At 40.0% G+C, this 26,228-nt stretch overlaps 2 protein-coding genes across 2 annotated transcripts; both read left to right on the top strand.

Moving 5' to 3' along the window:
- The first annotated feature begins 5,147 nt into the window (after window positions 1-5,147).
- LOC109156134 (malonyl-coenzyme:anthocyanin 5-O-glucoside-6'''-O-malonyltransferase-like) lies at window positions 5,148-6,652 on the top strand. Its single transcript, XM_019303979.1, has one exon. The coding sequence runs from the start codon at window positions 5,203-5,205 to the stop codon at window positions 6,604-6,606; it is 1,404 nt and encodes a 467-aa protein (XP_019159524.1). The 5' UTR covers window positions 5,148-5,202; the 3' UTR covers window positions 6,607-6,652.
- LOC109156135 (malonyl-coenzyme:anthocyanin 5-O-glucoside-6'''-O-malonyltransferase-like) lies at window positions 5,159-19,390 on the top strand. Its single transcript, XM_019303980.1, has 2 exons — window positions 5,159-5,181; window positions 17,780-19,390. The coding sequence occupies exon 2, from the start codon at window positions 17,801-17,803 to the stop codon at window positions 19,196-19,198; it is 1,398 nt and encodes a 465-aa protein (XP_019159525.1). The 5' UTR covers window positions 5,159-5,181; window positions 17,780-17,800; the 3' UTR covers window positions 19,199-19,390.
- Window positions 19,391-26,228: the final 6,838 nt, after the last annotated feature.

Here is a 26,228-nt window from a genome sequence, read left to right as displayed (position 1 = left end):
TCTCAAAGAGTGGTCCGAAAGGGAGTTGAATAGTAGGTTGTTAATCACAATAGTGTAAAGTGTTTGGAAGCTAGTTCAAAGTAATAGGTGTGATAAGAGCAAAATAAAGAAAATAACAATCAAATTGTAATGAAAGATCAAGCAACAATTAACAATCAATAGTAGAACTAAGGGTTTGAACTAGGTCACTTTAAGTGTAGATGATATAGTGTATGATTGGTTAAAACTCATGTCATGCATTGAGAAGGGAACTAGGGAGATACTATTATGTGCCCACTCTAGTGTGGTCGTTGGACTCTCAATTAGCTTCAAGCCTCACTTTCAAGCTGACTTAAGGCCATTGATGCATTTTATCAAACATGTGATGTTCGCATCTCCTTCCAATCCCCTTTTCTCAAAGGTGAGTTGGATTAGTGAGAGGTGTGACTATGGTATATTAATCTATTCTCATAATGACAATACCTTTTTCATGTACCTCTTGCATAATTTGGCCACAACCATACAAAAGTTAATACTGACCACCCAAGCTCACAGCTAGAGTCATCACCAAGTGATTACACTAGCTCATAGCTCAATTCAATCACATAAATCACAAAATATGACTTAATCAAATTCCTAATTGAATATAGCTAAGCATGGATTGAAATGTAAATGAAAGTATCAATTGAAACAAGAGACATTGGAATCACAATTGAAAGAAAGAAAATATAAAGAAAGCAACAAGAAAGACTTAACTTTGATTAAGAACTAGGGGAAATGAAATCTGAAAATTGCAACATGAAATCTAAATTTGTTCTTCAAATCTTCTTCAAAGTTGGATTGATTACACAAATGAAAGGTTTGGGGAGGTTTTCTCTCAGAGAGGGAGAGTTGAGAATGAAAAGTTTTTAAGAAGTAACCACATAATGGTATTTATAGTCTAAAATTCACGCCAACTAGCAGTTCACTAGGCGTAAGGTTAGGTTTCTAGGCTATTTTTCACCTTGTAGACGTTCGAACTAGACTTTGTTTTCTTCATAGAAGTTGTATCCCTTTGAAATACATTTCCAATACCGTTGGAATCACTTAATTTGGACATTCCTACGATGAGATATGCTCAAAATACTTAAACGTCGCTTGATAGAGAAAAGCATAGCAAAATAGAGTCACATTGATAGTCACGGTGTGAATGCCGGCATGACCCATAATCTTCACTTCAAAATGCATATTTCATCATCTCCTTTATTCATTTCGGTCTTCGGGTCATGACATGATACTTCTAACTCGCTCTTTTTCACTTTCTTGACCTCTCATGACTCCCGGAACATGCCTTTTAATTTGTGTCAAGATGACTTAAAAACACATCAATTGAACTCTAATATACATGATATTGCAATCAATGTCTCCAAATAACCTAAATGATACAAAGGAATCAAATAAGCACATACTTAGCTTCCAATTAACATGAAATCATGAGTTCGATATCAATTATGCACATAAAAGTAATAAGAATTAGATCTTATATATCAGAATGATACTTTAGTTGTGTTGTAATGAAACTATTTTTTATCTAAAATGAAACTGAGTAACATGTCTTATATATTGAGTGTACATTGTCAAATGAAACTGTAATTGAATTACGATGATACTTTAGTTGTATTGTAATGAAACTACAGTGTATATAAAAGGAAATTCAATATTTGGTCTCGCGTGCATATTGAGTGTATAATGTCAAATGAAGCTGTAGTTAAATCAAAATGATAATTTAGTTGTATTGTAATGAAACTAAAGTGTATATAAAATGAAACTGAATATGCCATAAAAATAATTAGTGCCATTTTGTTTCATTAAAAGAAACCGTGTGAACCATGATCCACAATAAAATTTGCCCCGAAAAGCAACCTACCTTTAATATAGTCCTGAGTTGTGGATGGGATGACATGAATTTCTTTATAACTTAACTATAAGGGCTCGTATGGTTCGCGGAAAAAATATTTCAAGGGAAGTGGAATTGAAATTCCATGGAAAAGTAATTATTAGGAAAATGAATTTCATTGTTTGGTTGGTGGAAAAAAAAAAATTACTGGGAATACTAATTCTATTGTTTGGTTAGATTTAGAATTTTAAGGATTAATGAGTATAAAGACCTATATGCCCTACAAATTAATAAGAATAATATAATTTCGAAAGAAAACAAGGGCAAAATAGTCAAATCATATCAATTTTTCTTCCCATCTTTCCAGGACAAGGATTTTGTTTTCCTCAAATTTGAAGAATTTATTTTCCAATAGATTCCATCCAACCAAACATCCCCTAAGTCTCGAGTTTGAGGCCTTAAAATGTAGTTATCTTAAAACTTATGAGGGGATACACACTTTGTTTCTCTTTAATATCATATCTACCACGAACAAGATTAATTACTTTTTTTTTTAAAGAAAAAATTCATCTTCCATTCTACAATGTTGAAAAAATTGCTAGGGCGCCTAGGCGCGATTTTTGCAACACTGTCATTTTATCTCATTATATTAGTTGTTAGTGTCTAACGAGAAGAATAACACGAAAAACTATACAATGAGCAATAGATATGTTACTTGTTTACATGATTGAAGATTGCATGAGTAATAGTTTCATTGAATCTTGACCAATGAGACACTAACTACAACCAAGAGTTTTTATTGAGTGTGGAGTTGTAATATATACGTACATTTGAAATAAGAGTTAAAAGCAATTTAACATATATACTCTTTTAGTAGATCATGTGACACCAAATTTTCTTAGTGAAATTTACTTATTTATGTGTTCTGTGAGCATTATTACACAAGAGTCGAATTTATCTTTTTTGAATGCAGAGTCAAATTTACGTGATTCACATAATAAGCTTAGTTTCCTCATAAACTATTAAATAAATAAAAAAATAAGAGAAGTAATTTCCATTTTAGATGTTTAATTTGGAAGTGGCATTCACCTTGTAATTTTAGGAAAAGTGTTATTTCCACTTTTTCTTTGTCCTCCTTTCTTTCTGATTCACCTTGTAATTCTAGGGAAAGTGTTATTTTCACTTTTTCTTTGCTCTCCTTTCTTTCTGATTCTCCTTATTGTAATTCTAGGGAAAGTGTTATTTCCACTTTTTCTTTGCTCTCCTTTCTTTCTGATTCAGTTGAGACACTTGCATCTAACTAGTACTTGATAATGAGAACATACTCATAATGAGAGCGAGAGGACCTTAGCTATACCTAATTAAATGACACTTTTCCTTTTTGTGGTTTTGCCTTTTAGGAAGAAGAAATTTTTTTTTTTCTTTTTTTGCAAACAAACAACGAAATCATTCATTAACATCAGAGGAAAGCAGAGTACAAATAAAAGAAGGCGGTTCTGAGAACCAATCCCTACGGTCTGCATTAGAGATGGAGTCTCTAGCTAGCGTATGAGCAACTCCATTCGCAGAGCGTTTAACAAACGAGATTGTAACATCGTCTAAAAGACTTAGTAAATCTTTAATGTCAAGTAAAACAAGATCAAAAGAGGAAGTATGATTATCAGCATGTAGACCTTGAACCACAGAAAGAGCATCAGTTTCAACAAGGACTTTGGAGAAGTTTTGCTGCTTTAGCCATGAGAGGGCTTCACGAACTGCGATGGCCTCGGCTTCTTTAGGGGAGCAGTAGCCGATTTTGGAGAAGTTAGAGGCAGCGATGAAGGACCCATGATGATCGCGAAGAATCGAGCCAAAGCCCAATCTTCCCATGCTTGGATTAAGAGCAGCATCAATGTTTAGCTTAAGAAAACCCGCGGGGGGTGATATCGAGAAGAAAGGGAATATATTAGAAGTCTAATAATGAGTGTGTATCAAAATGTAGTGTGATGGCATTCCGGATTCCTGTCCAAATGGATGGTCATAGTTCGAACTCCGGTGGTGGACCCTTAGATTCTCAGGGTTGAAAATACACTCGAAAGTATCGAACGGATGAACCTCGATAGTGGGCCCTTAGATTCTCAGGACTAAAAGTATTCTTGAAAGTATCAAACATATATTACTTTGTCAACAATCATGAGTATTTCAAAAAAAAAAAAAAAACCAATATTTAGATTATATTTTAGTGTTTTATCAACTAAAATCAATTGATAAATTAAAAATTTATGAATTTCAATAATTTACTCACAAATTTTTTTAGGTAAATTGTAAATGTATGATTTCTTACAGTGATAGTTTACTTGCCGGACTCAATAAACCATATGTTGTGTGAAAGTTAAAAACTCCAAAATCTCGGCCAATTTCCATAAACCGTCTATTGTATCATTTGTGGGTTTCAAATCATCATCACCAAGTTTTTTTTTTTTTTTTTCTATATTCTGCAATTCTAATTACTTTAGTACCCAACGTCTTTAATTAAGTAAAATTTACACATAAAATAGAGAGATTTAAACACAGCAATTTCATACTCAATCTGAAATAATGAAATCCAAGTATATTAGGATACAACGTTTATCATTTTCATATACTATTACATTTTCTGGTGATAGAATACTAAACTTTGACCTTAAGATCTCTGTTGAATAATCTTCTAATTTGGTCATTCACTTGTCTCTTAAATCAGGACTTTCCGTATTATATTGCTTTAGGCATCATGGACTACGAGGTAGTTGGAGAAACCCCACACATTTTAGGCGTCGCAAATTATGCCGTGCAACCGTTTGCAATCGAAACCGATTGCGAAAACGGCGTCGTTTTGATTAAAAATGACGCGTCTGACTTTAAAAAAAAAAAAAAAATCAGTTTCGATTGCTGTTAACGGCGTTATGTTGTGCATAATTTGAATTATATATCCAGAAAGAATGAACTATATATCCGGAATGAATTAAATATATATCTAGAATGAATGAACTATGTATCCAGAATGAATAAACTATATAGTCCAAATTATGCACAACATAACACCGTTAACGACAATCAAAATTGAATTTTCTTTTTATAATCGTCGAACGTTAAAACGACGTTGTTTTTGTAACCGTGTGTATCATATATTGTGCACACGGTTGCACAGCATAACGCTACTTGACGGGTGAATGGCAATTAATGATGATAGTAACACAGTTTAATTTGGAGTCCGCAAATCTTTGCCACTATATATAATAGATAGGCATCCCAATTAATTCCACAAATCAGAAGATCGACCGCCTAGAAACGTTATAGCAGGGAGTAATATATTCACCTCCATCAATCACATGGCTCAATCATCATCACCACCCACTTACGCCGCCGTGGTTGAGCAATCCTCAGTAGCGCCGCCGCCCGGAAAAGTTGCCGGGTTTTCTCTTCCTCTAGCATTCTTAGATCTAAATTGGATGTATGCCTTCCCCGTGCACCGCCTTATCTTCTACCAACACCCCGTCTCAAGAACACACTTCAAAGATACTATCATTCCCCATCTCAAAACTTCCTTCTCCATTGCCCTCCAATATTACCCTCTCCTAGCAGCCAAGTTGGCCGTTCCTTCCGACTATTCCACCCCGCCTGAAATTCTATACGTAGAAGGTGACGGCGTTCCTCTTGTCTTCGCCGTGTCGGACGATAATAGCGGCCGTTTTGATGGTTTATCGTCAAACCATGCAAGAAACTGTAATGAATTTTATCCCCTTAATCCCACGTTACCGTCAGTTCGTAGTGGTATGTTTGCTGTCAAAGTGACACTATTTCCAGAAGCCGGAATTTGCGTCGGAATCGCCAACCACCATGTGGTCGGAGACAGAAGTAGTATATTTGGGTTCATGAAGGCGTGGACTGCGCTTTCTTTACTCGGACACAAATCTTCATCCCTTTCACTTTCCGATGAATATCTGCCATTTCTGGACAGAAGCGTCATCGGAGATCCTAAAGGACTAAAAGCTCTCGAGTGGAACCAAATGAAGCACATCCCAATTGATGAAGACGGTGACGGCGTTCCCCTTCCCGACGTCACCAGCAAGGCACGTGCCACGTTTATCGTTTCTCAAAACAATATCCAAAAACTGAAAACTCACGTGATCTCACGCCGCCGGTCAAAAGTAGCACGGCAACCGTCCTCGTTCGTGGTGACGTGTGCGTACATGTGGACCTGCCTGCTGAGATCACAATGCTTCGCCTCCAGCATCAACCGAGACGAGGATGACGACACCGTGTACTTCCTTTGTGCGGCGGATTGCCGGGCACGTTTTGACACTCCATTACCGGCGAATTACTTCGGGAACTGCCTCGTGCCCTGCATTGCAAGCGCAAAGGCTGGACAGCTTGCGGCGGAGGGCGGCCTTGCAGCGGCGGCTGAGGCGATCGGGGAGGCCATTCACCGGCAGTTGCGTGGCGAGGAGGGAGTCCTTGGAGGAGCCGAAAACTGGATGAGTTTCTTCGGTACTGTGAGTTCTGAACGAATCCTCGGTGTCGCTGGCTCTCCCAGACTTGACTATTATAGATTGGATTTTGGGTGGGGAAAGCCTAAGAAGATAGAGACTACTTCCATAGATTATTCAGGAACAATCTATGTTGGGTGTGCTAAGGAATCCTTGGATATTGAGGTTGGTGTGTCTGTACCTGTGCCCAAAATGCACCTTCTTAAAACGCTTTTCGATGAGGGTCTTCAAGCTTTATCCCTTTAATTTATTTGGCTTCAATTTTGTAATAATCAACCGCTTAGTTGACGATTATGTTTCTGTTGAGTTTGTCTCATATATGGATTAGGAATATAAGTTTGTCTCATATTAAGAGTATGACTGAAACAGATAGATTCTTTGTACATGGATTAGATGCCTATAAATATATTGGTTGTATCCCTAAGGGGTTATGTCATTACTATCACCATCACTATGAATATAAGAATTGTTTCACTCCTGTGCATGTAGGCACTTTGCCGAACCACGTAAATCTTGTCTTTCTTAACCATTTTTGCCATTATTATTGTTTTTGTTCTTGTTAATCTCAACAAATTGGTATCAGAGCACTGTTGAGATGGTCCGTTCAATTATAAAATTTAAGGTATCAAAGTTTGATGGTATAGGGAATTTTGGGTTATGGTGGTCTAGGGTAAAGGATTTGTTGGCATATCAGGGCCTTCTGAAAACCTTGAGAGCGGAAAATCCAGCAAATCCTGATTGGAAGGAATTGAAGAAGCAGGAATCTACGGACGTGATACATGCTGATGACTCTTATTATAGTGAATGTGATGTTCTAGCGGTAACTAGTAACAAGTTCGAACATTGTTTGGACTTGTTGGGAGTTTCTATATGCTAGATGAGAAGGTGGTGAGGGGCGTTGTAGTGTTGGGCAGCGCGGATACTAGGAGGGGTCGCGGACCTGGTATTGGCCAGTATGGCACATGTATGGGTCGGGCTTGTCACGAGTCACGGTTGGTATGGGCCAGTAAGACACTGGTATGGGTCGGGATTGGCATGAGTTACGGCTGGTATGGGTTGGGGCTTGTCATGAGACATGGACCTGGTATGGGCCGGGCTTGGCATGAGTCACGGCTGGTATGGGCGGACACTTCAGGACGAAGCAGTTCGTGAACATGCACGGGGAAACGTTTGATGCTGCGTGGTGCATGTTGCTGACCAGTGGCAATTGCTGGTTAGTGGAGCATTGGGCAAGGCACACGGGTTTAGTGTGACTTTGCAGGGGCGCTGTTGTGTTGAGGCAGCGTGGATACCAGGAGGGGACATGGACCTGGTATGAGCCGGATGCAGGAGGTCAGCTGAACGAGACAGTTAGCATGAGTCGTGGCGGTATAACAGGTAGACGGCTGAGGGGCGAATGGCTTGGAACAAAGCAATTCGTGTACATGCACTGGGTAACGTTTGATGCTGCGTATGCATGTGGCTGTCTAGTTGGGATGAGCATGGTTGTTCCTACCCATGTGTATATGTGAGATAAGTCTTTTTCTCCTAAGGGGCATAATTGTGAAGGTATAGATGGTGAGATACGTCTTTTCTCCTAAAGGACATATTTTCCAAGGTGGAGATTTGTTGAGTTATTTTTTTTTTCTCCTTAAGAGCATATTCGCTAAGGTGGAGATAGTCTTTTCTCCTAAATGGCATATATGTGAAGGTGGAGATGGTGAGATAAGTCTTTTCTCTTAAAGAGCATATTCGCCAAGGTGGAGATTTGTTGGGTTATCTTTTCTCCTAAAGAACATATACGTCAGGGTGGAGATTATTGAGTTTGTCTAATATATGGATTAGGAATATGAGTTTGTCTCATACTAGGAGTAGGAGTGAAACGGGTAGACCCTTTGCTCAGGGATCATATGCCTATAAATATAGTGGTTGTATCCTTAAGGGTTGTGTCACCACCATTACCATCACTATGAATATAAGAATTGTTTCACTCCCGTGGGTGTAAGCACATTGCCGAACCGCGTAAATCTTGTCTTCTTCCCTTTTTGCCATTATTTTTATTTTTCTTGTTCTTGTTAATCTCAACAGATGTTGACAGCTGAGCCTTGATCAACCATAATTCTTTTGAGTTTTTGCCCACGAGTATAGCCTTCAACAAATAGTGGGCGATTGTGTAGCGTGCCCCCAAGTAACAAGTCTCCATTCTTGAAGGTAATTTCTGTGGAGTAGGAAGTAGCCTTATGCATTAGCACTTCCTCATCCTCGATGTGTTTTGGAAGATGAACATTCCCCTCCATCTTCTGGCTTGTCATTTGTATTTAGGCAGGAGCTAGCAGTGTCTGCCCCTTGAAGATAAAATCCTTTTGGCATATATTGAGCCAAAGGAATTGGTGCTCGTGGTTGCTTGACATGCCCCTTTGTCTTTGGTCTGCGGGCATGGCCACTAGTTGAGGTTTTCTCAACCCAACTTCTCGCTGTGTGCTTAGGATATCTCCCAGGCTCAACTTTCTTCTTTCTATGAGTGATAATCACCCATTTTCCTTCAGATGTGTTATCATTTTTCCGTGGTTCCGAACTTTGACCAGCAGCATGCTTAACAATGAAGGGGAGTGGATGTTTCTGTTGCTTCCCATCTTCCTTTTCAGTACACAGTGGAGCGAACCGTCCGAGTGTAATTGAGATTTGATTTGAGCTTGCATTAGCATCAGCAAGCTCAATTTTTCCATCCCTGGCCAGTGCCATTACTTTATCTTTGAAGATGAAACATTTCTCAATCGGGTGACCGGGAAGACGGTGATACTTGCAATAATTTGGGTCATCCACCCTTGTAGCTTCATGATAAATGCATAATGGTTCATATTTATACCTCATGTCTATCCCATATTTAGCCTTGTTTTGCTTATGAAGTGTAACAATGTTGTTCAAAATGATCTTTATTTTGCTCATTTGATCCATTATCCACAATTCATTATCTTTGAATAGAAATGAAGGATTTTAGATCATGTTGGATGCATCTGGAGTCAAGGGGAGCCAAGGTGAAGCTAAGGAGATGGATGCAACACTTCCAAAGGAACCAAAGAGTGATGTTTTCAATGGTGTTGATCATATGGACAAATTAAACCAAGGCAAAAGTGGAACAAGTGTCAACAAGCTGAAATTCTTGCATGGATTGGTCACTGTTCTGTTTTCGGGCCATATCTCGGTCTAGAAGTATCCAAATTAAGTGATTCTTGTTCCATTGGAAAGATAACTCAAAGGGATACAATTCCTATAAATACATCAAAGCCTAAAAAGGAAGCCACGAGGGTCAAAATTGTCCTTGAAGTTGAAGTTCAAAACGTACAATCCAAAACTGACCACTGTTTGGTTTTTGGACCATATCTCGGTCTAGGAATGTCCAAATGAAGTGATTCTTGCATCATTGGAAAGAAGACTCGAAGGGATACAACTTTCATGAAGACCATAGTTCCAAATTCTGGCTTTATGAAGGCCAAAAGACACGGCCAAGTGCACGGCCGTGTCAGTGGCCGTGTAATTTCTGTGCATTCCAGTGTGCACTGCTTTTTTGGACACGGCCAGATGTCCCTGGCCGTGTCACCTGCACTTTGCTTTATTTATGCACGATTTTTGGTTATTTCTACTGGGTTTTGACTCTTGTTAGAACCCTAGACACTCTCTTTCATTCTCCTTCATATTTTTAGGTTAGAATACGCTTAGATTTATGTTTCTTAACACTTTTGAAGCTTGTAATCTTGGATTTGATGCTTGGATTCCAACATTTCAAGATTCCACCATCCATTTTCAATAGAGAAGCTTCTTCACCCTTTTATCACTATATCTTGCAATGTTTATGCTTTACACTTATGTTTTTGTGTTCTTTATGCTATTTAATCATGAGTATTTAGTTTATGGACTTGAGTTAGGGTTGTATTATCTATCTTGATGCTTGATTTGTGATTATTGCCAAAAAAAAAGGGGGGGGGGGGGGGGGTTGAAGAACTCCAACCTAGGGTTCATGTGTTTGTGAAGGTTTTGTATTTATATCTTGTTAATGTTTGATGTACACATTCATTAGCTTGTTTTTGGAGGATTCCTTGCCTCAACGAGAGTTGGGTGATGAATCCAAGCCACCCATTGCATAGACCCGATTTCTTCCTACGAAAATATGGGAAATTGAAGGCTTTAGATGCTTTGTGTGCTTGATGGACTTGGAATTGATTCACCACGAAAGTGGGACAATTCATTGTTCTAATCCTTGTTTATTAATCATGAGAATGGTTCGTAGACTAGGATACCTACGTGCAATCCAGCTTGATTCCTTGGTTACTTGTTCTCCTTAATCCCTTAGGTTGTTAAAGCATCTAGATGATAATGCTCCCTAGCTTGAGTCCTATTTCTTTATTTTGTGTTTATCTTTGTGTATATGTGTTAATCTTATCATTTCCTTAATCTTGTAGTTTACTTAGCTTCTTGTTAATTTCTTTATACTAGTGCCTAGTTTATTGTGATTGCATATTGCGTGCCATATCTCCCAATCCCCTGAGGACGATATAACACACCCGAGCTCACATCTTATTTTTGCTACAATCACTTCATCAGGACGTTTCATTTCCGGCAACTCAATGAGTCTAAGTTTGAGTAGCTCATCAAACATGGGAGATACATCGGAATCCATGAAAGGATAAGTCTTCTCCTGCCTTTCTTCAATTGTTGGCCTCCTACCTCCCCTTGACGGGCCAGAAAATGTTCTTGGCCTAGGCCTTTCAGTTGTCTTAGTGAAGACTGTCATTGGAGTAACTTTCACATTCATCACTTCCTTTTTTTCTTGCTTTGGAAATGGTTTATTTACTTTTTTTGACTTCTTGTTTCCCAGTAGCCTTGGAGGAGCTAGGCAAGTTTAATATGTTGAGCCCTCCGCTAGCTTCGATGCTCAACTCCATGTCGTGAGCACGACTGGACAACTCTTCAAAGGTCTTTAGCTTAATCACTTGCAAGATATAGGAGAGTTCAAAGTGCATGCCTTGGATGCACATCTCAATTGCAGAACTTTGAGATATTCTTTCTTTGCAATTCAGGCATAGTTCCCTCCATCTTTCAATGTAGGCACCGGCGCGTTCGCCCTTCCATTGGTGAGTGGTAGTGAGTTCCAAGAAGCTAACTGTTCTCCCCGTGCTATAGAAACGGGTTAAGAACTCACGTTCCATATCATGCCAACTGTCAATGCAGCCGGGTGCGAGGTCAGTGTACCAATCAAACGCAGTTTCCTTTAATGAACGGACAAACTGCTTTACCAATAGATCGTTATAAGTCCCTGCATCATTGTGTTTCCACAAAGTGGGCAATGTGCTGTCGGGGATTTCCTTTACCATCAAATTGCTGAAACTTAGGAGGTTGATAACCGTAAGGCATTTTCAACTTCTCAATTCTTTATGTGTAGGGCTTAGCATAGGAATATGAAGGCTGGCTGTCATCCAACTTGCCTTTGATAGCCCCCATTATGTAGTCTTTCAACTGATCCACCGGTATCATGCCTTCAGTGACTGGTATAGATTTCTCAGTTGCGGGTAAGTGAGAAGCAGTTTCTCCTGCCGCATTGCTAACAGGAGGTGGTGGTGATTGCTGACCAACCTCTTCTTACCCTTCAGGTTGCTTTCCTGAAGCACGGCTTCTTTGTCCCTCCATGATGCTTCCTACCCTATCATCGAGGGTGTCAAGCCGTTTCTCTTGATTTTGGAGGGCGACATCCATTCTTTCCAGAGACTTAGCAATTCAAGCTAATTGTTCCTTCGCTGACTCTGTGTTTGTCGTCATGGCCGGCATGACATTGTAGACATGCGACCACTCGGATGCAGCCTTCCATAATGGATGTGGCGGAGTTGCGGGGGAAGTGCTCCCGCTACTAGCGTTCCCTTGCATGGAAGTTGGACTACCTCCATCGGTAGCTCCCTTGGGAGGGGGCGGACTTCCAGCATGAACAGTTGCCTTTGAGGTGGTAGGGGCATTGTCGAGCCTTTGAACCACTCGTCGTGCCATGGACTGAGGTTCAGGCACTTGGACCCCCAAATGCTTTGCGCGGTTCCTGGTCAGCGGACCTTGCGTTTTCTGGGTAGTGTCAGAGCTAGCTACAGGCGTAGACTTGGACTTGGTAGCTTGGGCATAGGTCTTCCTAAACATAGGATTGTTCGACGCCATTTGATGCGCAGGTAGAGGTATATTAGTAGTAGAGAGATGAGAGGCAGAGCTGTCCCACGGTGCGTGCCAAAATATGTAAATGCGAAAAACTTGAATTATATATATTCAAAATTCAAAGTATCGGTTACAAGTAGTATCAAGTATATATCAAACGGGAAGGGGTACAATCTCTGTATAGGAGAAGTCCTCTGATTCTCTACTAGAAGTATGCCTATTGGAAGTGTGCCAAATCCGGAATATGCCAAATTGGAAGTGTGCCGAGTTCAGAGTATGCTGAACTTGAAGGAGTTCCTTGTTGGAAGTATGTTGAGTTCGGGAGTATGTCGAACTGAAAGTATGCCGAGTTCGGGAGTGTGCCGAACTGGAAGTATGCCGAGTTCGGGAGTGTGCCGAACTGGAAGTATGCCGAGTTCGGGAGTATGCCGAACTAGAAGTAGTTCCTTGCTGAAGGGCCTTCGGAGTTAGTAGCTTGGTCCTCAATGAAGGGCTAATATGCAGCTTGATCTTCAAAGAAGGGCTTCCGGTGTTCAAACGACGTGTTCCTCAGCGCAGTATACGCAGTTGCGTGTTCCAGACGATATCCAGGCGAGATTTCGGTAGAGTTTCGGTATGCAGATTTCCAAAGCTCCCATTCTTGAAAATGAAACCACTATTTATAGTGGTGAGGGTAGAGAATAAATCTCCAACCAACTTTATCCCTTAATTTAATTTAATTATCTTAATTAAATTAGGAAATGTATCGGGACAACATTGCATCCAAGTTCATCATTTCATTAAATTGAAAGAAAGAAAATGTAAAGAAAGCAACAAGAAAGACTAGTTTCAACTATAATAATTTTTTAGAAGTAAAATTTTAAAATGTTGTCAGGAGGTTTCTTGCACGCAAAGTCGCAAATGCAAGGAAAAAAAAAATAATAAAAAGTAAAATTTGTTGGGCCGGAATTTCACCAATATGTAATTCGCTTTATTATTGTTAGGATAGATTAGGATAGATAGGCATCCCAATTAATTCCACACAAATCAGAAGATCGACCGCCTAGAAACGTTATAGCAGGGAGTAATATATTCACCTCCCTCAATCACATGGCTCAATCATCATCACCACCCACTTACGCCGCCGTGGTTGAGCAATCCTCAGTAGCGCCGCCGCCCGGAAAAGTCGCCGGGTTTTCTCTTCCTCTTGCGTTCTTTGATCTAAAATGGTTGCATGGCTCCCCCGTGCACCGCCTTATCTTCTACCAACACGCCGTCTCAAGAACACACTTCAAAGATACTATCATTCCCCATCTCAAAACTTCCCTCTCCATTGCCCTCCAATATTACCCTCTCCTAGCAGCCAAGTTGGCCGTTCCTTCCGACTATTCCACCCCGCCTGAAATTCTATACGTAGAAGGTGACGGCGTTCCTCTTGTCTTCGCCGTGTCGGACGATAATAGCGGCCGTTTTGATGGTTTATCGTCAAACCATGCAAGAAACTGTAACGAATTTTATCCCCTTATTCCCACGTTACCGTCAGTTCGACGTGGTATGTTTGCTGTCAAAGTGACACTATTTCCAGAAGCCGGAATTTGCGTCGGAATCGCCAACCACCATGTGGTCGGAGACGGTAGTAGTATATTTGGGTTCATGAAGGCGTGGACTGCGCTTTCTTTACTCGGACACAAATCTTCATCCCTTTCACTTTCCGATGAATATCTGCCATTTCTGGACAGAAGCGTCATCGGAGATCCTAAAGGACTAAAAGCTCTCGAGTGGAACCAAATGAAGCACATCCCAATTGATGAAGACGGTGACGGCGTTCCCCTTCCCGACGTCACCGGCAAGGCACGTGCCACGTTTATCGTTTCTCAAAACAATATCCAAAAACTGAAAACTCACGTGATCTCACGCCGGTCAAAAGTAGCACGACAACCGTCCTCGTTCGTGGTGACGTGTGCGTACATGTGGACCTGCCTGCTGAGATCACAATGCTTCGCCTCCAGCATCAACCGAGAGGAGGATGACGACACCGTGTACTTCCTTTGTGCGGCGGATTGTCGGGCACGTTTGGACACTCCGTTGCCGGCGAATTACTTCGGGAACTGCCTCGTGCCCTGCATAGCAGGCGCAAAGGCTGGACAGCTTGCGGCGGAGGAAGGCGGCCTTGCTGCGGCGGCTGAGGCGATCGGGGAGGCCATTCACCGGCAGTTGGAGTGCGAGGAGGGAATCCTTAGAGGAGCCGAAGACTGGATGAGTTTCTTCGGTACAGTGAGTTTTGAACGAATCCTGAGTGTCACTGGGTCTCCCAGACTTGACTATTATAAAATGGATTTTGGGTGGGGAAAGCCTAAGAAGATAGAGACTACTTCCATAGATTATTCAGGAGCAATCTATGTTGGGTGTGCTAAGGAATCCTTGGATATTGAGGTTGGTGTGTCTGTACCTGTGCCCAAAATGCACCTTCTTAAAACGCTTTTCGATGAGGGTCTTCAAGCTTTATCCCTTTAATTTATTTGGCTTCAATTTTGTAATAATCAATGGCTTAGTTGACGATTAAGTTTCTCTAGTGTCTTCAGACGGTAAATAAAGCATGACAAATGCCAGTCTGGTCATTCGACTCTCAATTAGCTTTAAGTCCCACTCTCATGGTGACTTTTAAGGTTATTGGAGCATTTTATCAAATATGTGTTTGAATTTCATTCCAATCTCCTTTTTTCAAAGATGAGTTAAATTAGTGAGAGTTGTGTCTATGGTATTAATCTATTCACACAAGTGACGATCCCCTTTGAGCCAGCTTCTGTGCCTCTTGGAGCGAACCGGGTGGACCTGGACCGTTACACGGACAGAGAAAGACCCGGACCACAATGTGTGGTTGACACCAAAAAAAAAAATTAATCTATTCTCATAGTGACAATACATTTTCCATGTACCTCTTGCATAATTTGGCCACAATCATACCAAATCAATACAAACCATCAAGCTCACAACTTGATGAGTTGTTGGTTTTAGGGTTTTTGGGCCCAGGGAGGTCCAACACAACCTTAGTTGGTGGATTCACCTTTCAAAAATAAAAGGGAATGAGAATGAGCAATTTTTAGTGAATGCAATATCTATTCTCTTGGCATGGACCCGGCCCCTTTTACAACTTCGGAGGGGCCTTTAATTTTATAGTAGACCTCCCTTGAATTGGATTTAAAACATATATTTAAGGCCTTAATTAGCCGGTTAATTATTAGTTATTCTTTAGGGCCATTGGGCTGCCGTTACTAGGCCTCCCAACGGCTCTTTGACTGGGCTCTTTAACGCCCCCTTAAATGCCTCCAATGGCTCTTTGCTCTCTGCGCCGACCGAGTCCTCTCTCCGACCTCGGGGTCGGACCGACTTCTCGACTCAGTTCATGCCTCTCCCAGGCTTTCCTTCTTTCGGGCCTGGCCTCTTCCTTTTCTTGGGCCGCTCTTTATTCCTTGTGCTTCTTTGGACTTCTTCTTACTTCCTTGGGCTTCCTTTCTCTTTCCCAGGCTTTTGGGCCCGGGGTTCACACCCCATCAAGTCATCATCACAAAATATGACTTAATCTAATCCCTAATTGAATCTAGCTAAGCATGGATTGAAATGTAACTGAAAGCATCAATTGAAACAAGACTACAAGAGACATTGCAATCACAATTGAAAGAAAGAAAATGTAAAGAGAGCAACAAGAAATACTAGTTTTGATTAAGAACTAGCTAGGGAATTGAAATTTGAAAATTAATTGCAACATGAAATCTGAAATTGTTGTTCAAAACTTTTTCAAAGTTTCATTGAATCTTGACCAATGAGACACTGACTAGAACAAAGAGTTTTTATTGAGTGTGGAGTTGTAATATATACATTTGAAATAAGAGTTAAAAGCAATTTAATGTATACACTCTTTCAATCGATCATGTGACACCAAATTTTCTTAGTGCAATTCACTTATCCTATGTGTTTGTGAGCACTATTACACATGAGTCAAAATTTATCTGATTCACATCACAAGCTAAGTTTACTCATAAACTATTAAAAAAGCAAAAAACAAAACAAAACAAAAACAAAAAAAGAAGTAATTTCCATTTTAGATGTTTAATGTGGATGGGGCATTCACCTTGTAATTCAAGGGAAAGTGTTACTTTCACTTTTTATTTGCTTCCCCTCTCTTTGTTATTCAGTCGAGACACTTCCATGTTAGTAGTACTTGATACTAGTTGATAGTGATATCATACTTAGAATGAGAGCGAGAGGACCTTAGCTATACCTAGTTAAATGACATTTTTGTTTTTGTGATTTTGCCTTTTAGAAAGAAGAAAATTAAAGATAGAGAAGAAAGAGAATATATCAGAAGTCTAATGAGGGTGTAACAAAATGTTTTAAATAATTATAGATTATATTTTAGTGTTTTATCAACTAAAATTCATCAATAAACTAAAAATATACAAATTTCAATAATTTACTCACAAAATTTTTTTTAGGTAAATATGTGATTTTTTACCGTGATAGTTTACTTGCCGGACCTCAATAAACCATATGTTGTGTGCATGAAAGTTGAAAACTCCAAAATCTCATCAGCCAATTAATTCCCATATACTAAGCTGTTGTATCATTTGTGGGTTTCAAATCAATCACCAAGTATTTTTATTTTTTTTTTCTATATTCTGCAATTCTAATTGCTTTAGTACCCAACGCCTTTTTTTTTTTTTTTTTTTTTGAAAATAGTACCCAACGTCTTTAATTACGTAAAATGTACACATACAATAGAGATATTAAACACTGCAATTTCACACTCAATCTTGAATAATCAAATCCAAATATGTTAGGATCAAGCATTAATTACCAGCTATTATGACATTAATTTCTTATTCGGTCACATTTTGGAGATGCAAAATGCTAAATTTTGACCTTCATGCCTTTATATAATAATCTCCTAATCTCGCCCGCAAGGGCAGCTCAACTGATTATGTAGGTTAAAGTTATAAAAAAATTTACTAAGGATTAAGTCTCACCTGCCATAATGTGACTCTGTCGGACGGAGATGTGGGAGCCACTTAGGTTAGCACTTTCCATATTGCTTTAGGTTATATTAGCTGCGAGGTACTTGGAGAAAACCCCACACATCTAAAGGAATTGTGTGGATGACGAATGAGGATAGTAGATATTTTAATTTGGAGTCGGCAAAGCCTTGTCACTATATAATAGGGCACCCCAATTCCACACAAATCAGAAGATGGACCGCCTAGAAACGTTATAGAGTAATATATTCACCTCCATCAACCACATGGCCCAATCATCTCCACCCACTTACGCCGCCGTGGTTGAGCAATCCTCAGTAGCGCCGCCGCCCGGAAAAGTCGCCGGGTTTTCTCTTCCTCTTGCGTTCTTTGATCTAAAATGGTTGCATGGCTCCCCCGTGCACCGCCTTATCTTCTACCAACACGCCGTCTCAAGAACACACTTCAAAGATACTATCATTCCCCATCTCAAAACTTCCCTCTCCATTGCCCTCCAATATTACCCTCTCCTAGCAGCCAAGTTGGCCGTTCCTACCGACTATTCCACCCCGCCTGAATTTGTATATGGTGACGGTGACGGCGTTCCTCTTGTCTTCGCCGTGTCGGACGATAATAGCGGCCGTTTTGATTGTTTATCGTCAAACCATGCAAGAAACAGTAAGGAATTTTATCCCCTTATTCCCACGTTACCGTCAGTTCGACGTGGTATGTTTGCTGTCAAAGTGACACTATTTCCAGAAGCCGGAATTTGCGTCGGAATTGCCTACCACCATGTGGTCGGAGACGGTAGTAGTATATTTGGGTTCATGAAGGCGTGGACTGCGCTTTCTTTACTCGGACACAAATCTTCATCCCTTTCACTTTCCGATGAATATCTGCCATTTCTGGACAGAAGCGTCGTCGGAGATCCTAAAGGACTCAAAGCTCTCATGTGGAGCCAAATTAAGCACATCCCAATTGATGAAGACGGTCACGGCGCTCCCCTTCCCGACGTCACCGGCAAGGCACGTGCCACGTTTGTCGTTACACAAAACGACATCCAAAAACTGAAAACTCACGTGATCTCACGCCGGTCAAAAGTAGCACGACAACCATCCTCGTTCGTAGTGACGTGTGCGTACATGTGGACCTGCCTGCTGAGATCACAATGCTTCCCCTCCGGCATCAACCGAGACGAGGACGACGACACCGTGTACTTCCTTTGTGCGGCGGATTGTCGGGCACGTTTGGACACTCCGTTGCCGGCGAATTACTTCGGAAACTGTCTCGTGCCCTGCATAGTACGCGCAAAGGCTGGACAGCTTGCGGCGGAGGAAGGAGTTGCAGCGGCGGCTGAGGCGATCGGGGAGGCCATTCACCGGCAGTTGGAGTGCGAGGAGGGAGTCCTTAGAGGAGCCGAAGACTGGAATAGTTTCTTCGGTACAGTGAGTTTTGAACGAATCCTGAGTGTCGCTGGGTCTCCCAGACTTGACTATTATAAAATGGATTTTGGGTGGGGAAAGCCTAAGAAGATAGAGACTACTTCCATAGATTATTCAGGAGCAATCTATGTTGGGTGTGCTAAGGAATCCTTGGATATTGAGGTTGGTGTGTCTGTACCTGCGGCCAAAATGCATCTTCTTAAGACGCTTTTCGAGGAGGGCCTTCAAGCTTTATCCCTTTAATTTATTTGGCTTCAATTTTTTAAGAGTTCTTACACGTGTATTGTCAAATTCTACTTTCATTTTTACTCTCTGATATATGTCAAATAAAGATGTGATATTTTCATGGGTCCCAAGAAATGTGTTAACATCAAGAATTTGTAAGAGAAAGTATAAATTGGGAGTAAGAAATGAAAGTATATATAATATTTTTCATTTTTTAATAATGTCAAGACTTTTTTTATGAGTAGTACTGATTCTGTTATAATATAATAATTTGTTCATAATTACTTTTAACTTAACGAAACATAAATAGTCAATACACTCGCACTAAGATCGAAGCTATAACCTTCCGTCTGAAGAAGTCACTTCGTACCTGGTAGGGAATATCCCGACCGACACAGCTTCACCACGACCGAGATGCCTTCGTCCTTTTCTCTTTGTCTTTGCAGGTAACAGGTCGGGCTCCTTGTGAAGAACCCGGTCGGGGTCCGACCGGGAATTGCCCGAACTGATCCTGTCGATCACCGAGCGGTAGCCCTTTGGCGAGAGAGCTGACGAAGGGCACGTGGCGACTCTCTACATCGACAGGCAGGGCACCCGGGAGGATGACACGTGGTGGCTACGTGGAGGACATGCCGAACGGCTGGAATCCTGTCCCCGGCACAGCGGCTATAAATACCCACAGTAGCTACAGTGTAAGGGACTTTTGGACGATCGATAGGTTGTTGTTAGAGAATCCCGACCGCAGTCAGTCGGTACTCAGTGCAACCAAGTAGATTGTACTTAGGGCCTTTACCGTGATCAATAAAGACATTTACTTGCTTTATTCGGTCTCGGCTTATTTCATATTGCTTACGTATAATTAGCAGTATCAGTACCACTAGACTACAAGGTCATTGGTGGATACCCATTGATGGATTTAATTAACCCGGAGGTCCGAGTTATTAAATCCTATAAATAAATGAAATAATAAATGGATAGCCAGGGTAAAATAATGGCGAAATAAATGTATATCGCGGAGACAATTTTGTATTGATTAGTGAATTGATAAGCCGATTACAACAGGTGTAAAACTATTATAGTAGAAGATCAAGACAAGATAGAAGGTGTCCCCTTAATAGGACAAACACATGCCTATTTATACAAAATAACCCTAACTAACTCGCTAATTGCACGATGGGCCAAAAGACTAAGTTAAGGCCCATGCGGTGGGCCGTAGGAATAAGTCCAAGCCCATGCGGTGGGCCGTGAGACTAAGTCAAGGCCCATCATTCTCGGCTCTTTGGCGGCTCCGGGCTTGAGAGTCTTCTTGGGCTGCTCGTGTTATACATCCTGGATCCCGGGTCTCTATTATTATTGGGCCATTTCCAATATATCCATCACCCATATTCTTGTTTCTTCGCTGATACCCATTCCTGTGGTTATTTGCTACGCACAACAATAACACATATGTTAAAAAAGAAAAGAATAAAATTTAAAATACAAAGCAAATTTTCTCATAGATGTAAAGAAAAACTCTGCATTAATGTAAAGAAAAGTTCGCAATAGACTGTATAGCTCTTTCGGTAAGTTTTTGGGTGATAAATTATAGACACATCAGGCAATGACGTGTGATCAAGCTAAGTCATGCTAACCCACTTAATGTGACGTTGAATCACAGTGATTTATCATATCTACCGAATTCTATTGGGTAAGGGTAGGTTTACCTGGGAGTTGGGATTTTGTTTTTTTTGTGAACAAAGAAAAGCTTGTAATTAATGAGTAAAATTTAGTACAAAACTTCGTAGTTGGGTTCAATGGTAATGGAGTAAGGTACGTGGCTAGAATGTGAGAATCAATGTCAATCTAGTGGACTGTTGTCTGTTGGTTGGTCCTCAAATTACAAGGCGTTTGGTTTGAGGGATTTTAAATTTTCTTCCCAGTTAATTCTCACCTAATTCCAAAGGTCATTAAATTTCGTAGTTTGGTTGGAGGGAATTGCAATTCCCCTATTTTCATGGAATTAAAATCTCATGTCCCCCCTGGGATTTTAATTCCTGGGAAAAAAAGATAGTGATGAGTCAAAATTACCCCTTCCTTTTTTAACTTAAAATAAATGTCTAACAACAATAATGGACATTTTTAACTTTATACTACTTATTATTCCCTTTCAATTCTTATGTATACCAAACATTGAAATTGAAATTCCCAGTAATTCTATTTCTGTCAACCAAACACTGGAATTTAAATTCCCACTTTATTCCTAGTAATTCAACTCCCATGGAATTACAATTCATTTTCCACATAATTCCCCCCTCCAACCAAACGCCCGGTTAAAGTTTCTTTTAAATGTCTCTTAATTTCTGAGGCCAAAAACCGTTTTACAAGATTTTGTCGAGCTGGAGCTTTAATGATTGGATATCTTTTAATGAAAAGGGAAAAGGACCAAAACTTTCTTCCAATATTACAACACAACCAAAAAAAAAAAAAAAATTACTTCGTAGTATCTTTCTTCATACTGCAAATCTATAGCAGTATCCATCAACCAGATTGGATCTAAACTTGTATTTGTCTTTTAACTCTCCATGGTGATTAGTTAACTCCGATGCAAATCCCGGCTTCGGGAAACAAAGTCACTTGTAACGCAAGCACGGTGACGGTTTGGGTGGCATCAATTGGATGATATTGCGAGATGCTTGATATTTGAAAGAATGAGAGATGGAATATTTGAAAGAATGAGAGATTATATTTTAGTGTTTTATCAACTAAAATTCATCAATAAATTAAAAATGTACAAATTTCAATAATTTACTCACAAAGTTTTTTTTTTCTTTTATATAGGTAAATATGTGATTTCTTACCGTGACAGTTTACGTGGCGGGACTCGTGTGTGCATGAAAGTTGAAAACTCCAAAATCTCATCAGCCAATTAATTCCCATAAACCCTTTGTTGTATCATTTGTGGGTTCCAAATCAATCACCAAGTATTTTTTTTTTTCTATATTCTGCAATTCTAATTGCTTTAGTACCCAACGTCTTTTTTTTTTTTTTTTTTTTTTTTTGAAAATAATACCCAACGTCTTTAATTACGTAAAATGTACACATACAATAGAGATATTAAACACTGCAATTTCACACTCAATCTTGAATAATCAAATCCAAATATGTTAGGATCAAGTATTGATTACCAGCTATTAGTAAATGTGTGACATTAATTTCTTATTCGACCATATTTTGGAAAGGCAAAATATTAGACTTTAACATTCATGTCTCTGTCTAATAATCTCCTAATAATCCGATACTGGATTTGGCCATTCACCTGTTTCCGTTCAAAGAGAGTAGGTAAACCCTGCAATTTCACACTCAATCTTGAATAATCAAATCCAAATATGTTAGGATCAAGTATTGATTACCAGCTATTAGCAAATGTGTGACATTAGTTTCTTATTCGACCACATTTTGGAGAGGCAAAATATTAGACTTTAATCTTCATATCTTTGTCTAATAATCTCCTAATCACTCGATACTGAATTTGGCCATTCACCGGGCTCCGTTCAAAGAGAGTAGGTCAGCACTTTCCATATTGCTTTAGCTGCGAGGTAGTTGGAGAAAACCCCACACATCAAAAGGAATTGTGTGGATGACAATTAACGATAGTAGATATTTTAATTTGGAGTCGGCAAAGCCTTATCACTATATATAATACGCATCCCAATTCCACACAAATCAGAAGATCGACCGCCTAGAATCGTTATAGCAGGGAGTAATATATTCACCTCCATCAACCATATGGCTCAATCATCTCCACCCACTTACGCCGCCGTGGTTGAGCAATCCTCAGTAGCGCCGCCGCCCGGAAAAGTCGCCGGGTTTTCTCTTCCTCTTGCGTTCTTTGATCTACAATGATTGCATGTCTCCCCCGTGCACCGCCTTATCTTCTACCAACACCCCGTCTCAAGAACACACTTCAAAGATACTATCATTCCCCATCTCAAAACTTCCTTCTCCATTGCCCTCCAATATTACCCTCTCCTAGCAGCCAAGTTGGCCGTTCCTTCCAACTATTCCACCCCGCCTGAAATTCTATACGTAGAAGGTGACGGCGTTCCTCTTGTCTTCGCCGTGTCGGACGATAATAGCGGCCGTTTTGATGGTTTATCGTCAAACCATGCAAGAAACTGTAACGAATTTTATCCCCTTATTCCCACGTTACCGTCAGTTCGAAGTGGTATGTTTGCTGTCAAAGTGACACTATTTCCAGAAGCCGGAATTTGCGTCGGAATCGCCTACCACCATGTGGCCGGAGACGGTAGTAGTATATTTGGGTTCATGAAGGCGTGGACTGCGCTTTCTTTACTCGGACACAAATCTTCATCCCTTTCACTTTCCGATGAATAACTGCCATTTCTGGACAGAAGCGTCATCGGAGATCCTAAAGGACTCAAAGCTCTCATGTGGAACCAAATTAAGCTCATCCCAATTGATGAAGACGGTCACGGCTTTCCCCTTCCCGACGTCACCGGCAAGGCACGTGCCACGTTTATCGTTACACAAAACGACATCCAAAAACTGAAAACTCACGTGATCTCACGCCGGTCAAAAGTATCACGACAACCATCCTCGTTCGTGGTGACGTGTGCGTACATGTGGACCTGCCTGCTGAGATCACAATGCTTCCCCTCCGGCATCAACCGAGACGAGGACGACGACAGCGTGTACTTCGTTTTTACGGCGGATTGTCGGGCACGATTGGAGCCATGACCTCCCATTTGAATGAATCACTTCATGCCACTAGACTACAAGATCATTGGCCGATACCCATATCCCTGTTTCTTCGCTGATACCCATTCCTGTGGTTATTTGCTACGCACAACAATAACACATGTTAAAAAAGTAAAGAATAAAATTTAAAATACAAAGCAAATTTTCTCATAGATGTAAAAAAAACTCTGCATAAATGTAAAGAAAAGTTCACGATAGCCTGTATAGCTCTCTCGGTAGATTTTTGGGTGATAGATTGTAAGCACAGGTAATGACGCGTGATCAAGCTAAGTCATGCTAATCCACTTAATGAGACGTTGAGTCACAGTGATTTATGACATCTACAAATTCCCGATCTATTGGGTAAGGGTAGGTTTGCCTGGGACTAGGGATTTTGTTTTTTTGTGAACAAAGAAAATTAAAGCTTCTAATTAATGAGTAAAATTTAGTACAAAACTTCGTAGTTGGGTTCAATGGTAATGGAGTAAGGTACGTAGCTAGAATGTGAGAATTATCAATGACAATGTAGTGGACTGTTGTCTGTTGGTTGGTCCTCAAATTAAAGTTTGTTTAAAATGCATGTCTCTTACTTTCTGAGGCCAAAAAGCTTTTACAATATTTTGTGGAGCTGGAGCTTTAATGATTGGATATCTTTTAATGAAAAGGGAAAAGGACCAAAACTTTCTTCCAATATTACAACACAACCAAAAAAAAAAATTAGTATCTTTCTTCATACTGCAAATCTATAGCAGTATCCATCCACCAGATTGGATCTAAACTTGTATTTGTCTTTTAACTCTCCATGGTGATTAGTTATCTCCGATGCAAATCCCGGCCTGGGAAACAAAGTCACTTGTAACGCAAGCACGGTGACGGTTTGAGTGGCGTCAATTGGATGATATTACTAAATGCTCGATATTTGAAAGAATGAAAGATGAAATACTGTGAATGGCCAATGTTGTGGATATATAAATAGACTTATAAGATAAATAGAATGCGACAACCGGACCGATGATTGATCATCAAATTGGCCTCAATTTCAACATTATTTGCTATCAGCAACTCCAAGATGAAATAAAAAGACGCCCCTTTGGGACTTACCTTATCATATTGACAACTTGCAAAATAATTTTTATGAATGTGATGGGTATGATGATGTACACGGAGTCGGGGATTAGACGGTTGATTTTAAAATGATGTCTAGAAAAGAGTAGTTTGTATTCGACCTTCGAAGAAGCTAGATGGTCACATGAATTAATAGGTGCAAGATGGCAGAATCAAAGACATTGATGGTTGCGATTTAAAGAGATTTGTTATCTTAATAAAATACTTCGTATATATATTTTTTATAATCAGAAAGATAACTTGTTTTTGGGAATAAAAGATAACTTGTTTTACCAGAACTATGTGGTTTAATGGTACACAGGTCGTTGGACTTCCATTTGGAAGGTTGTGAATTCAAGCCTCAGCGGAGGCGTTAGTTATTGGCTCTTTGTGTTTCAGTAGGTTGAGAAAGTATATGAACAGATACTACATTGAGCAATATAGATGTTCTATTTGGCACGCTGAAAAGCTAGTCAGCTGAAAGTTGAAAAACTAGTAATAACTGATCAGCTAAATGATTGAAATCAAGTGTTCTATAAAATCACTACTGGAAATTATGGAATTTCCGACCACCTGGAAGTGATCTTAAATCAAATTGAAAGCAAAAAAGTGGTCAGAAATAGCAATAAAGGTTTTTTCGGATACCAAAAGTGGTCGGAACAAGGCTTTTGACTTGATTTAAGATCACTTTCAGGTGGTCGGAAATTTCAGAATTTTCAGCAGTGAATTCTTCTCAGAAGGTTGAATCCCTAACCCCAAGGGTCCCCACACCCCGACCCAACAGAGCATCTGAGAGGATGTAAATAGTGATATATTTTGCAATTTAATGTCTAAATATATATATCACATTTATATTGCCAAGACTTTCATGGTTCACCTCACTCATAAAGTTATGCCAAAAAGAAGACTCCTCCACATCTAAATCTTGGTTATATCCCTGAAAATACATTACTTCTAGAATCATAGTTTTCATAGCCATCTTCCATTCTTCCCTAGTTCTATTATCTTCATCCTCAATGTCTCTATTTCCTTCCTCATTATTCGCAAATTGCCATGGCTGAGGATTCATAGTGGGTGTAAAATTAATAAAGATTATATATAAAAAAAAAATGTTAAAAGCCTATAGCTTATTTTGAAACACTACTTCCAGAAGCGTTTCCAAATAACTTATTATTAAAAATGAAAACGCTCTACAAAACAGAGCTTA

Source organism: Ipomoea nil, unplaced genomic scaffold (genome assembly GCF_001879475.1).
Source record: "Ipomoea nil cultivar Tokyo-kokei standard unplaced genomic scaffold, Asagao_1.1 scaffold2704, whole genome shotgun sequence".
In the NCBI taxonomy this organism is placed as follows: domain Eukaryota; kingdom Viridiplantae; phylum Streptophyta; class Magnoliopsida; order Solanales; family Convolvulaceae; genus Ipomoea; species Ipomoea nil.
Note: the sequence above shows the minus strand (reverse complement) of the source record. Positions and strands in the feature narration are given on the sequence as shown.